Raw genomic sequence first — 13649 nt, forward strand, 5'->3', positions numbered from 1 at the left:
TAAAAAACACATTTTTGCCTACTCCTAAACGCTAGGTCCGTTTCTTACGAAACTTCCTGTCAAACGATATTTTCAACTTTGTTGATATCTCATTGCGTTTAGAAGTTATTAACCAATTAATCTCTTGGGGCGTGGCTCAATATATAACTTCCAAATTACTTGGCCTATCTTCACAAACTTTGTAGCATATGTCAACATCGTGTCCCTTAATGTGCCCAAATTGTTTCATAATATTCAAACACTAGAGGGCGCTGCAGTGAACCGCTCAATTTTGTCATTTTCCTTGTTTTCAGGTGTTGTATTCTGACGAACTCCTCCTAGAGATTAGACACGACTGATTTCACATTCGGGCAATATGATGTTGAGACCTTTGCAGGAAAAAGTTATTTCAGGATTTTCAAAATATCGAACTATGTGAGCGCAGAGCAGCGGCAAAGAGACACCATTTTCCATGAAAATGGAAGTTGTTTTAACTCGGCCGTACATGATGGAATCTACTCCATATTTCTCATATGTCATGACCTCTTGACCCTGAAGACATCCATTTGATAATTTTTAATCCTAGTCATAGCGCCACCTGAAGGCAACAGGAAGTTACATGTTTTCTACTTGTACACCGTGCTCCTCACAGATGATTCAGATCCCTCTCAAAATGCGTCGGAAGAGACTTAAGACATTGGTAATGCATCACCTTGAAGATTGTAAGGATCCAGTGAACGGCGTCGTGTGGGAGCATCGCGGAAGTTTGATCCTTCGCCATGACCGAATAAACCGATGTAACTCGACTCCACATGATAAGATCCTTTCCAGGTTTCATATGTTTGATGAGACTCCAGGCCTGAAGACATGTGCAGTCTAATTTTTTATTAGAGTCATAGCGCCACCTAATGGCAACAGGAAGTAAATAGTTCTATACTTTGGCTTGCTTCTCTTAGTAGGTCGATCAGATCGACATCAAATTACTTCTAGACGAACATAAGACTTTCATGATGCCAGCCCCCAAAGCATTTGATGTTTCGTGTAACGCTGTTGCCGTGGCGACCCATCCTTCGTGGTCAACAACGAAGGTACTTTTGAGGGACTAAGCATGCTCAAGACGTAACTAAACTTGGCACACACAATTAAAGGCAAAGATGTAGTTACCTGATGTGATTTACTCTCACTAATTAAATTTGAAGGATAACAGGGCACTGGGAGATATCAGAGGGGGTCTAAAGCTAACAGTGGTGTACGACTACTTTTACACCATAGGATACGTATTTGCCACAGTAAGAGATTCTAAACGGTTTCCTTTCAGTTTGTCTTTTTAAGTAACAAAGCAAAACTCTTAGTCTTGCTATTGTTTTGATGTAAAGCCAGTCTTTTCATGTAAAGACAGGCTAGCAGAATATGAGAGTTCAGGGAAAATGTGCCTTATCTTTTTAAGTGAGTTTGACTGCTAAGCAGATATATGACATACTGTATCAGTGTGTTTAGCTTAACAAATATGTTAAAAGTGTAGTCAACAAATTACACATGAACTCTCACACATTGAACATTGCAACTCACGCTGTGGACAGTTCTCACTTATGGGTCACACCCCTTTCTCTTTCCTTTTAAAAGTTGATGTCGGACTGAAGCTAATTACTTTGTGTACATATAGTGTGCAGAAAGATACTGCGGTCTACAGCTGTTTGAACTGACAGAGTGATCGGTCCGCCTGCTGCCTCTTCTCCAATCAGCTGCCTCGCCTGTCTCTGAACAGCAGCTGTGCTATGAGGCAGAACAGACTAACAGGGCCACGTAAAGAGTGATGGAGCACAAACTGCACCCATCTCTGCTTTCTCCAGCATGCTACATAAGTTAGTTGTGTAACATCCATTGTATGTGAGAATAGAGGTGTGAAAGTCAGAACGAGTCTAACTGGGCTTGAGGGTATTGACTTATTCTGGCTGTGTTGCGTGTCTGTTTTCACATACATACTAACTAAGGGGTCAAATCAGGTTTGAGCATCTAGTAGCTTTAGCAATGATGCTTTGTTACTATGTATACTCAGGAGTTTGTCTTACTTTACCTTTCACACTTGCACACAACTCTGTATCACAGTAACTACGTGGGTAATGCAAGTTAATGAGAATATATGTTTCATTTTTGGGATTTCTGTAAAATAATCAATCAGAGATCCACACAGAAGTAATGGTTCTAAAACATTTGTAGGCATGTTGGCTCTTTGCCATATTGAAGGGGAAACTGTTAACGTTTCTGAATTGAAGGGGAAGCTCTCCCTCATGGGGACAGAGTGTATTTCTGTCCCTCTTATTCTTCATACAAGGTCCTGGAGATTATTTTTACAGACTAAGGGATGTTGTACTTATGCAGCGGCCAACACCCAAGAACAGGAAGCCACAATTTCTATGAAAGTCCACGAGATGGAAGCAGATAGCGCCAAGGGAAAACAATATTTTGGCTTGAGCTCATTCTGGTGGCCAATTAGACCCCAATGCCTCTATGATTTACCACTTCCTCTACCTGCTTTTATGTGTTTGGTGCTGCTGTGTGGAACACAAAGACCCCTGATGAAAGATTCAGCTCAGGCTCTGAGACGGCCGTGGCGCCATCCTTATCAGATGCCTTCTTCTCAGAACTCAGCAAGACCACCTGAAATCAATGGTTGTGTAGTTTGCCACACCAATATACGCACAAGCAGTGAGCATATTTAGACTTTATTTTATCAATATATTGTGTAATATATATAGATTGTTTTTTTAATTATTTATAGTTTTGTAAAAAATCCTTACGATACCAATGCTATGTTTGAATGCCCTTTCCTAAAAGTATCATATGAGCATCTAATCAACTACAAATCAGTCATAGGAAGCAATCTTTGCAATCAAGCATTGCAAAGTGATCAAATATTGAGTAAAGGGCTGTTATGAACACATACATGAACAATCAACTTGAAAACGTATGCTATAGGATTATAAATTAGTGGTTAACCATCAAGGGCTCCTTGTCTTTTAAAGCATCTACTGAGACACATTGTATATGCAATGGTTGTTTGTCTTCTTCTCCGCCCTCTCCCGCAGACACAAGCTGGAAGGGAAGCCTGTATCTTGAATGTCTGGGTGTAGTGAGGGGTATGAGGTCACACTGTTAATTGCATAATGAAACATGTCTGGGTTAAGATAACGCCTGAAAAATACCGTTATATAACCTGGAATCGGAACTGACTGCAACTTGATGAGAATGTGCCGTTAGACAGAATTCGGACAGTGATAGGTTTGTCATTGTTTTGGCTGTGTTCTCCAGCACACTCTGTTTACAATGTAACAGCTTACTATTAGATATAAGTATGGACTTTTTAGCTTTTTTGAAGTTTTTATTGTGGATGAACATGTAGGCTTTCTAGCCGTTTGTGTAAATAATCCATACATTTAAGCACAGTGGCATATAACAATGGTCCCAAATGAACTGACCGACTACCATTCTTTTAATGAGAAAGACCTGACTGGCCAAGTCATTTGACCTCAGACCAAATGAGCATGCATTTCACTTGGTGACCAGACTGAAGGCAAAAGATAAATAGGAAGAAGTGAAGATTGTTGTAGTGTCAACGCTGGGTTGTAGATTTCCGACACTGATTGAAAGATTGGCGAGCAAATCTGAAAAAATCTATAGATTAGTATATTTTACTTCCTGTCCCCTTGAAATTCAGAGGACAATGTTGAAAGACAATTATACATTTCATCTCATGTGAGCCTTCCAATCATTGATTAATTTCAAGTCCACTGGGTCGAGTTCAGAATCTATAGCAAGTAAATGCAGCTTTTTACTATTTTCTTTGGATGGGTATCTCCCTTTAGAGCTTCATGAGAATTATGCTAAAATAGACACTCATTAATGGTGTTCTTTTCAAATAGTGGGAATTATATACTATGCCACCACAATATAATTTTTCTCAACCATATTTTCTTCCATTTTATGACCAATATTCAATGTTGTCCTTGTCCATAGCGCGGAGGATACACAAAGGAAAGCTGAACATTGTTCATTTGCAGATAACACCCACAATGCAACCACAACGGCGGTTGAAAATTGGCCAAGTTTCCCTTTTATTCCACATTTTGTTTGACAGACAGACAGACAAAGTCTCCAGATTTGATTGGTTAACTTGTGTCACACCCACACTCTCTTTTCACTGTAAACTCAAAAGCTGCTCACTTCATGGTAAAAAGAAAAAGAGGAGATTTCATTGTTGATTGGGGCGAGTACTTATAGTGTCAGTTTTTCTTCCATATCAGGGGAAGATGATGTTATTCTACAGGAAAGGAGAATTAACAAGGTATGGCATTAAAACTGCATTAACTGTATTGCTGTTTTTTGTTTGTTAACTACCATAGTAAACATGGTGGTGTTTGTCAGAGTAATAAATGTCAAGCCCATATTAAAATCTCTGTCTCTCTCGAGGCAAGATTCAGTTTTTCTCCACAAATGCATATACAGCTCAGCTTGTGATCTCTCTCGCTTTCACTGAGCCGCCTCCCACCATAACTCCATGTTACGGCCTCATCAGACTCTAGCTTGTGATTATTACTTCTCTGGAGATTAGACATTAACCTCCACTTCTTTTTCTAAAACATTTGTCTCCAGTCCTGCTAATTGACCATTAGATTGGCGTGAAATGCTGAAGAGAAACCCCTAGAAGTAGAAGAAGATTTTTCTTGACACTGGTTTGCTTTATGGCCTTTATTGAAATGACCACAGTTGTGTTCGCTTGTACCAATTTCAGATGAAATGCAGATCCTCCGGAGTAATAAAGCAGATTAACATCTATTGACAGGCTAAGTGAAGTACTGCTTCAGACCACCCCAGGAACTAGTCTAGAAATCTGACTCATAATTTAAACTGAAAGGACCGAATCAGTTTAAACCTGTTTTATCACATCAGTCCTCTCCACCAACATCTAAACTAACTGACTTCCTGTTCTATAAAAAGCAATTTGAACTCATGTAACAGGGGTCAGTGAGTGACCCGCAGCATCAGCAAAAGGGAGTGCAGCTTCAAAATGACTCTTGTGGAGTTTCATTTTGATGCTTGAGATAGCAGAGGATTATTGATGATCCATTAGATTTTATGATTCATAAGATCTTGTCTGCTTTTTTTATGTTGGCTTTAGTGTTGCACTTTGGGGGAAAGTAGTTGCCTTATCTGAACCTCCTGTCAGCTATCTCCCAGAGTAGCCATACTTTTAATCACCTGTCACAGTAGGTGTCTGCAGTAACTCCAAGGAAGCTGATACTGTACTGGTTCTGGATACAATAATGGCATGTTATAATTACTTCATGGTGCAGGTATTCATCATATTTTTAGATGGTATAGTGTTCTGAAAGGTCTACAAAGGAAGGAGTTTAAATTAAAAGTTCAACATTAAAAACAATAATGTTCTTTCAGCAAACATTGTGGGGTGAAGTGCACTTTATTAATTAACCCGTTACATGTCATGTGGTTAAGAACAACGTAAAAGCTCAATTTGATCTCTGGAAGCACTTTTTGTCATTAATCAATGTTTGTGCTGATTCTACTACTCGATCAATAATCTGTGCAGATGTGTTGGTCCAGATGTGGGAGCAGTTCTGCTGTAACAGCCGGTTCTGTCCCACATATGTTTATATTCCATTTGATTTAATCGTTTAATTTTTCCGTACTACTTTGAATGAATGAATTCGTTTTTTTTAATGATTTAACCACATTGTGTCATCAAAAAAGCGTAATCATCTGGTTGATATATACAATTTTTACAATTTAATGAATATGAATCATCATAATTGATCAATAATTGATGAATATCAATTACTTTGATCCAACACGAAATGCAACATTTGTTTTCATCAAAGAAAGTGTTTTGCACTCATTAGCTGTTGCGCCCTCAACAGGTTATACATTTCTCGGATATTCCCTCCGCTCGTGTCTTTGAACAACAAGCACAGAGCCTGCGCTAATTTGCCTCTGGGGTTTATGTTGGGAAGCTCCAAAAATGAAGGCAACATTGAAAAGTCAGGCCTAAAGCCTTCATTCCAGCTGATTCCATTTTAATCATCAAATTCGCTGGTTTACCTATTGTTATGTCAGTACCTCTACAATAAAGTGAATGAACACAAAGAGAATGATTTTGGTGTGCTTGCTTTTTTGCCTTTGTTCATGACAGAACTGACAAGGTCAAACAAACGCACCTTTAATTTAGTGAAGTGAAACTGAAGACTCACTCGTGCGTCACTTTGTGCCCCGTAGTGACCACAGATGCCTTTTTTTATTCTTGCAAACTGCGCTGATGAAGTATCTGTTCGTTCATATCTACTCTGAGAAGTGGATGTGAGACAATGTTGAGAAAAAGCTTTCAAAGGCATCGAAGAAGACTCCAATTATTTTCACGTTTAACAATTCCTTGGTAAAAGTTCAGAGCCTTCCGACGCCCACTCAGGGCATTATGTTTTTTTTTTTACCTTCATAGTTCACTGATAATTAAGTCGTCTTAAGCATATGGGCCAGTAAAGGAAGCACACAAGAAAATCCTCTAAAAGCACAGTTCTCTATGTATACAAAATCACACATACAGGAGATAGAGGGCTAAGTGTCATACTTGATGATTCATTTCCATAAACATGCTTTCATTCACCTGAAAGTTCCCTATGCTTTTTCGTGGACATGTTTAACTTCGTCATTAAAAATAGATTTCAGTTGTTGAACAGGAAAGTAAAGGCAGTAACAAAAGACTGTCCTTGGTTGAACTGGTGTTCAGTCACATGTGACTGTAGCGTAATAGTTTTGTAGTTTTAGCAGCATGGCCTCATTTACTCTGGGAAAACAGTCAGTCACCAAAATTGGCTGGCCCAATTTTGCCAGGAGGATTTTCCTCACTTTGATTGTAGTTGCATGCAGACTCTTATTCTTGTCTATCTGAAAAACATGAAACCCAGAATATCACATGGCACAGAAAATAAGAGTTAGACTGAGCCCCGTAACAAGGAGATAGTGAATGCAAGAAATTATGAAACTATAAGCTTGTGATTGGATTTGTAAACTATATCCATCCCTGGTTGTTTGTTATACCGTGTGGTTGGGAGTCTGTATGATTGTTGTTAAACGCTCACAAACTGCATCGTGCAGTCGACTGAGTCGGCTCTTTTCTTCTCACAGTCCTTTCAGCTGTGAGCTGAGCTCTCTCCCTCTCCCTCATCACATCCCAGCCATTAGGTCACAGAGCTGCCAGGAAGCATGTAAAGAGATCTGCAGGACACATAGGCGGTGGAACGAAGTGTTGCTGGAGGACGGGACAAAGTCTGTTTTGTGCAAAGGAGCACTTTTATTGGAGTTTACAGTAGACGATACTGGCGTCTGCCAGTACCATGCCTTAGAGTTCATTCTGAATGCACCCCGCATATCCAGTAAAGGCGCCATGCATTGTGAAAAATATTAAATTAGTCTATACTTCTGTGAAGAGATGTAAGAATATGTATCTGGAGTATCTTAGAAATAGAAAAGGGCATGTTTGAGGCACAGTGCTTATGAATTCCTTGCTTATCTGAGAGAAAAAAAGGACAAAGGCCTGCCATCCCGGCAGCATGACTATAAGGAAAGCAATTTCCGTCTGTCTGTTAGGCTGTTGGTCCAACACTTTGGTCCAGACTGAAATATCTCGGAGTCAATCAGTCAAAATTTAGATAAAAAAGATGATGTATTTAAATAAATATTTTTGCTGCACCAAATCGTCCATGTTTGCCAAACATACTGTTGAGAAGGTTCTCATCTTGACAAAAGGGATTTCAGTCAAATTCAATGATAACATTTCCAATTCTCCTAGTTTATTTACTGCACACGGTTTTCGTTTTCATGCCATCAGCCATCGGTTATGTCATCGTGTTCACCAAATAATCTGCTTTGATTTTGAAACACGGGGACCTCGTTTAAAAAAAAGGACCAACAGGGCAACATGTGTGAGCAGTCAGACAATCATACAGGTCGTAAACAAGCTGACAGTTTTACCAGATCAGCTACCATTTAACTTTGATGTAAAACCAAAATTGAGCACACCAGTAATGTCAAAAGAGTGCGAACAAATGCAAATTAAATGTCAAGGTTGAACCAGGAAGTTGGGCTGGAACGGTATTTTAGAACATGAAGTTTGGGTAATCATTTCATCTGCCTTTTATTTCTCTTCCAAATAAATGTAACTGGGGGGGTATTTTCCACCTGTGTGATCATCTAACCTCGTATATTTGTTGCCCCAATGGACCTATTTTTTAGTGATGTTGCAGGGCTTTGAGATCCCAGCATTTCCTAAAGTCTGATGATTTTAAAGAAGTCAGTAACCATCGTACAGTACGCGTTACTGACAGACATGAAAAATTAAAAATCTGTCATTAGTTGACTGATTACAGACTTCCGTGACTTTACTGGCCTGCCTCACATTGCACAAGCCCTCTGCTCATCAGTTGTCTAACCTGGACACTTGATACCACTACTACAAAGCCTGTGTCTCCACCATCTGGAGTGTTCGCAGCATATTGAAGCTAACAGCAGGAATGTTGTTCAAAAATGTTGCTGCGATGCTCCTGCGAACGGGTTTCTGCAGCATACATAAGGCTTTGATCTCTCTTAACACTGCTCCAGCTGCAATAACTATTGTGACCCCGTTCCCTGCCGCCCATACTGTGTCTTATAGTTGCCACCCGTGTTATGCTGCCACTCACACATATGGACTGATCAGCGTGGATTTTTTGCAAGCGCTCGTGTGCCAATTCTGGAAGGTCTGCCAGGCGGCATACAGCATGGATGCTTTCTCTCAGAGGGACAAAACGGAAATGACAAGGCAATTGCCATTCTGTCAGCATTGCCATGGTAGCACAGGCACGGCTGTTTATCCCAAGGTTAATGGGATGACGCCTAGAACTGAAAGTGCCAGATTGAGAGAAACATGTGCCTGTTTTACTTAAAACAAGAGTTGTGTCACGTCACACAGAAGTGAGCTCAGAACAGGTTGAATTAACAAATGGTACGGGCTGTATAAACACCACTTATCTTACTTCCAGCATAGATCCTAAATTACTAAAAGGAAAGTATTGGGAATTATTGAATCAGTCAAAATATTGATGTAGATTTGTTGTCATTGAACCTGTGCTGCAACGGATCGGCACACATTAAAAGGTGCAGAATTTGACTGAAACTGGTAAAAGCAGTCTTTGAGAACCCTGACTTTTGTTAAGAGGGGTTAAATATGGGCTTATGGGCATTTTAGTTTCCAACCTGCTAGAATCCATCTTGATTATATATTTCTGTATGCTTTGGACTCTTTAACTGGCTGTTAGCATGAGCTGCTGCTACATTTGCTGAATATCATTTTGCGGAGCCTATATAATAATTGATGGTAAAGAAATATTCACACAAACCCCACATAACAGCAATACTATATGATGCAATCCATCATGGGAACACAAATACTCCAAAAATAATCCCCAACCTTGTGTTGTATTGTGTGGATCAGATTCATCAGTTTCCTCTGCTTTGTTGGTTAAAGATACATTCTGCAAAATGTTGTCATATTCCTGGAAGGTGAGCTGTAACACCAGTATAAGTGGCTCATCTTTGCCCATCATAAGTATATAAAACCATCAGCATACCATGTGAATTACCTGATAGCTCCAATAAAGATTTTCATTAGAATAAGTATGTCATGCAGCCCAGTGTGTCTAAGCGGTGCTCTCAGAGCCATACGCTGAATGTAGTTGCAAATGTGGCCTGTAATATTATAGATAAATCTATCTTCAATATTTTGAACATGCACTTTTTATTTTATTTGCTCACCTCGGCCATATAGAGTGGAAGGGCTGTAGTGGGAAAGGCTTTACCACTAGGATTATAGCCTTTCTGATGGATGGCAATGAGACAGATTAATCGACTGCAGTGCAACCCTCACTTATCTGATTTTAACGCTGCTCCTCCCTTTTTGTTCTTGAAAAGGCAGAATTATCTCTCTGGCAGTAAATGGGGTGTAATGTGTTTTTTAATGGAAAATTAGCAAAAGATTACACTTTTCGCTAGTTACACTTTGAATGAAAGTGGCCTGTGAAACATTTTAGTGGGTTCAGTGCACTTCACTTATTACACCGTGTGGTTCTGATGTGATAAAATATTGACATGTTAATGATATTTATTCATGTCTTAGCTTTATGTTTGTATAGCAACAATAAATCCAGGGCTCTTTCTTTTATAACTTCCTTTCATGTTCTGAGTCAACATCGAACCCGTCTCAACACATCTGACCAATAGAAGTTGACGTTATTGTGAGGTCATTTTTTGCGCTATATTTCTCAGTAGCGTCATTAAAATGTTTTTTGTAACTTGTCACGCTTCACTTAAGAGGAGAAAAATAGGAATGCAAGAAATGGGTGTTGAAACTGCCACCTGGAGAACCTGAATAGTTCTCCCGTGTTTGTTTATTGTTGGTAGTCCACATAGCACTTTGCCGGTTAAGGGAATGGTAAATATTCAAAGCAACTGAAGGCTTGGTGCTTCACACAGCTCTGCCAAAGAGAATGTATATTTTCTGCGAACACAAATGGGATGGAAGTAAGTAAGTAAGTCATAACCAATTGCATAACTGCCTCAAGTGTGTACTACATAAATATACAATCAACTCTACACTGTCTGAGCTCCATTTTTTTTGTCCTAGAAAAATTCTGAAACACTGAAAATTAGTACAACGGTTTGGGTTTACAAGTGAACTAATATAGCTCGTCCCACAAATGTCATCATTGATCAATACATATTACAGTCAGGCAGCTGCTGCTATTTTTGATTCCAATACGGATATTTAGGAGTTTACGAAATCCAACAAAGGTGTCATTTAAATATATATATATATATATATATATATATATATATATATATATATATATATATATATATATATAAAAATAAACTCTAATATGAACTGGTGAGCAGGTTCGTCATTCGATCGGCGGTTCGATCCCCATCAAACCTTCTTTCACATATCTTTCCTGTAATTTCGTGTTACTCAGAAGCAAACATGTACACTAATACCAATATATTGGCAATAAGCTGATAGCCACCAATATATTGGCCTTGGTTTACTGGTCTAGCTCTATGGCTCCAGACAAAGCCTGGACATGTATTTCACTGTACCAGAATACATTTATATCTATCCATACTCAGGTTAGATATGAAATAGAAAATGAGAAAAAAAAGCAAATAAATTCTACTTTGTTTTCACGTAAAAACTAAGAGAGAAAGTATTGTAGAATGTTTTCATATTTAACAGAAAAGTCCCACTGTAGTCGGGCTATCAACTCCTGAGGCAAATATCTGTAATATCTGCCTCTTTTTAGCCAGCTTGATGCCCAATTTGTATCTTCAGCTCTCCCATATTGATTGTGTTGTCGATTATCAGTGAGACTGGCCTTGTTAGCGAGGCTTTTAAATTATAGGGAGTAATTTGCTTTTGTGATGATATAAAAAAATATTGCCTCACAAAGCATTAACCTTTAATCAATATAATATTTGTTGGCGTTAATTGAGTTTCCGACAGCTTCCACGATGATGGCAAGGTTACGGCTAACCTGCCAGCAAGCAGCTGCCAGCAACTCAAATGGAACAGAAGATACTAGATTCATATCTAGTATCTTCTGTGTATTTATGATTGGGAAGCAGCTTTATCTTGCCTTTTATAATAATAGCATTGCATTCCTAATGAACTCTGTTTAAGGATATAAAACATTAGGAGTTGCACTGGAACAGACATATTGGTAAGTCTAAAGCCATGACTGACAAATGTAATCCTGCTGGCTAATGCAGTCATTGGTTAGAAATGCAGCTACCCATTCCAACATTCAATTGCAATCCAGACTAGCCAATACTGTTGTGGGTGGCCTTTAGATGACAATTCATCTTAATTTGTCACTGGACAAATCTGAGACAGTGCAGTGTTTTCCCAACATAGTGACATATTCATTGGAGAGATGAATGAAAGGATTCCTATGTATGTGTCTGCACTCTCCACGATGCATGTTTATGGTTGCTCACTGGCTGACATGTAAAACATTGGATATTTCAAAAATAATCCTGATTGGCACTGTCTTTTCGAGGGTCTCGAGCACAGGGTCTTTGGTTGCAAGGTGTTTATACATTTCAAGACATAAAGACACCCTTCATCCAGGGTGTTTTAGTAAAGAGGGGTTCTCATATCTTTGCAATGAGCTAGGAGCAAAGTTGCACTGTATCTGTAGGGAATGGGATCATGAATATTGTGTTAACCCAGAAAAGTTAAAATCCATGCATGCTTGCTTGTTCCCCTGATCCCTCAGCTTTTGTTGTTGCATTGGCCCATTGTACCCGAGAAGAGATCAAGGGGACCCCTGTCGGTTGTGGATTATTCCTTTGTAGAAGCGCCACTGTAGGGGATAGAGGATTAAAAGAGCAGACAGTGGATGGGGATTCTACAGGAAGTTCGTTTGCAGCACACACTGCACATTCATTGTTAAATTTGAGTGTTTTCTATTGAATAGCCTATTTGGTGTAATGTTTTTGTTTTTTTAACCTATCCGAGGCATAGACCCACATTAACTCTCTACCCATTCTAGGCTTAGTTTTAGTTTGTGTATCACTGTAGAATCTGCCTCATTTAGATATGGATGTCATATATGGACAATTAATGCTGGAGTTGCCTGTAGCCAGATAATGCATTGTCATTGTGTTTACATGTTTTCCCAGCTGTTGGAGGGGTTTAGAGGGCACTGCAGCTGAATTTCCATTCAAGGAATATTGAAACCTGGCTGCTGCTGTAGTAGTAATCTTGTCACAGTGTGTAATGTTGTGTCTGTGTTATAGTATCTTCAGACAAAAGAGAATTCTGTGGACTACTTCATAAGCTCTTGATTCTTCTATTTTTACAGGAAGCCATGGACCTCAAAGCTGGCCTTCCTCATACCCAGAATGTTCTGCGAGGAACCAATCACCTGTGGACATTGCAGAGGAACAAGCTTCCATTTCGGATGAGTACCAGGAGCTGGTGCTTGACAAGTTCAACACTGAGTCCTCCAACCAGACCACCATGAAAAACACTGGAAAGACAGGTCGGCATCACAGATTTAGTTACGGACTAGTTTTGTCTCTGGATTGCATTAAACATTAATAAAATAGTACCAAAATTCAGATTTCTTTGTACGGTTAAGACTTTTTAAATACTAGCGTAGAGTTAGGCAATATGACTGCAGTGGGATAACAAATGACCAGTTGATAAATGTATGGTCGCTATCCGTTTTATACAGTTTCCTTCTGACTATATTAGGCCATTGCAAGCAGTGTTGCCAGATCATTTAGCAGGAAAGCCTTATGGCATTATCGCAAAGGATTTCCGCATCACAGTTTTTTATTTACTGGATTAGCCAAAAGAAGACATTCTAAGTGGTCATATTTTTCCCATAAACAGCTGAATGTCCAGATAGTTTACCATTCCACAATATACAGTATACTGACAATGTAATACGTGTGTATGTACACAGTGATAAAAAAACGGTATCCATATCACATACCCACAAATTCTAAATCCAAAATCTAATGTTTCAGTGAAGCAAACAACAATCACACATAATCATATC

At 39.1% G+C, this 13649-nt stretch overlaps 1 protein-coding gene across 1 annotated transcript in view; it reads left to right on the forward strand.

Annotated features, from left to right (window-relative positions):
* ca16b (carbonic anhydrase XVI b) overlaps positions 1-13649 on the forward strand; it is a gene marked incomplete at both ends in the record, with an annotated part of 92910 nt that overhangs the window by 36150 nt on the left and 43111 nt on the right. Inside the window, one exon of the mRNA XM_079218449.1 lies at positions 12945-13124. Within this exon, the coding sequence (XP_079074575.1) occupies positions 12945-13124 (180 nt within the window). The remainder of the gene's footprint in view (positions 1-12944; positions 13125-13649) is intronic.

Source organism: Taurulus bubalis (assembly GCF_910589615.1).
Source record: "Taurulus bubalis genome assembly, chromosome: 5".
In the NCBI taxonomy this organism is placed as follows: domain Eukaryota; kingdom Metazoa; phylum Chordata; class Actinopteri; order Perciformes; family Cottidae; genus Taurulus; species Taurulus bubalis.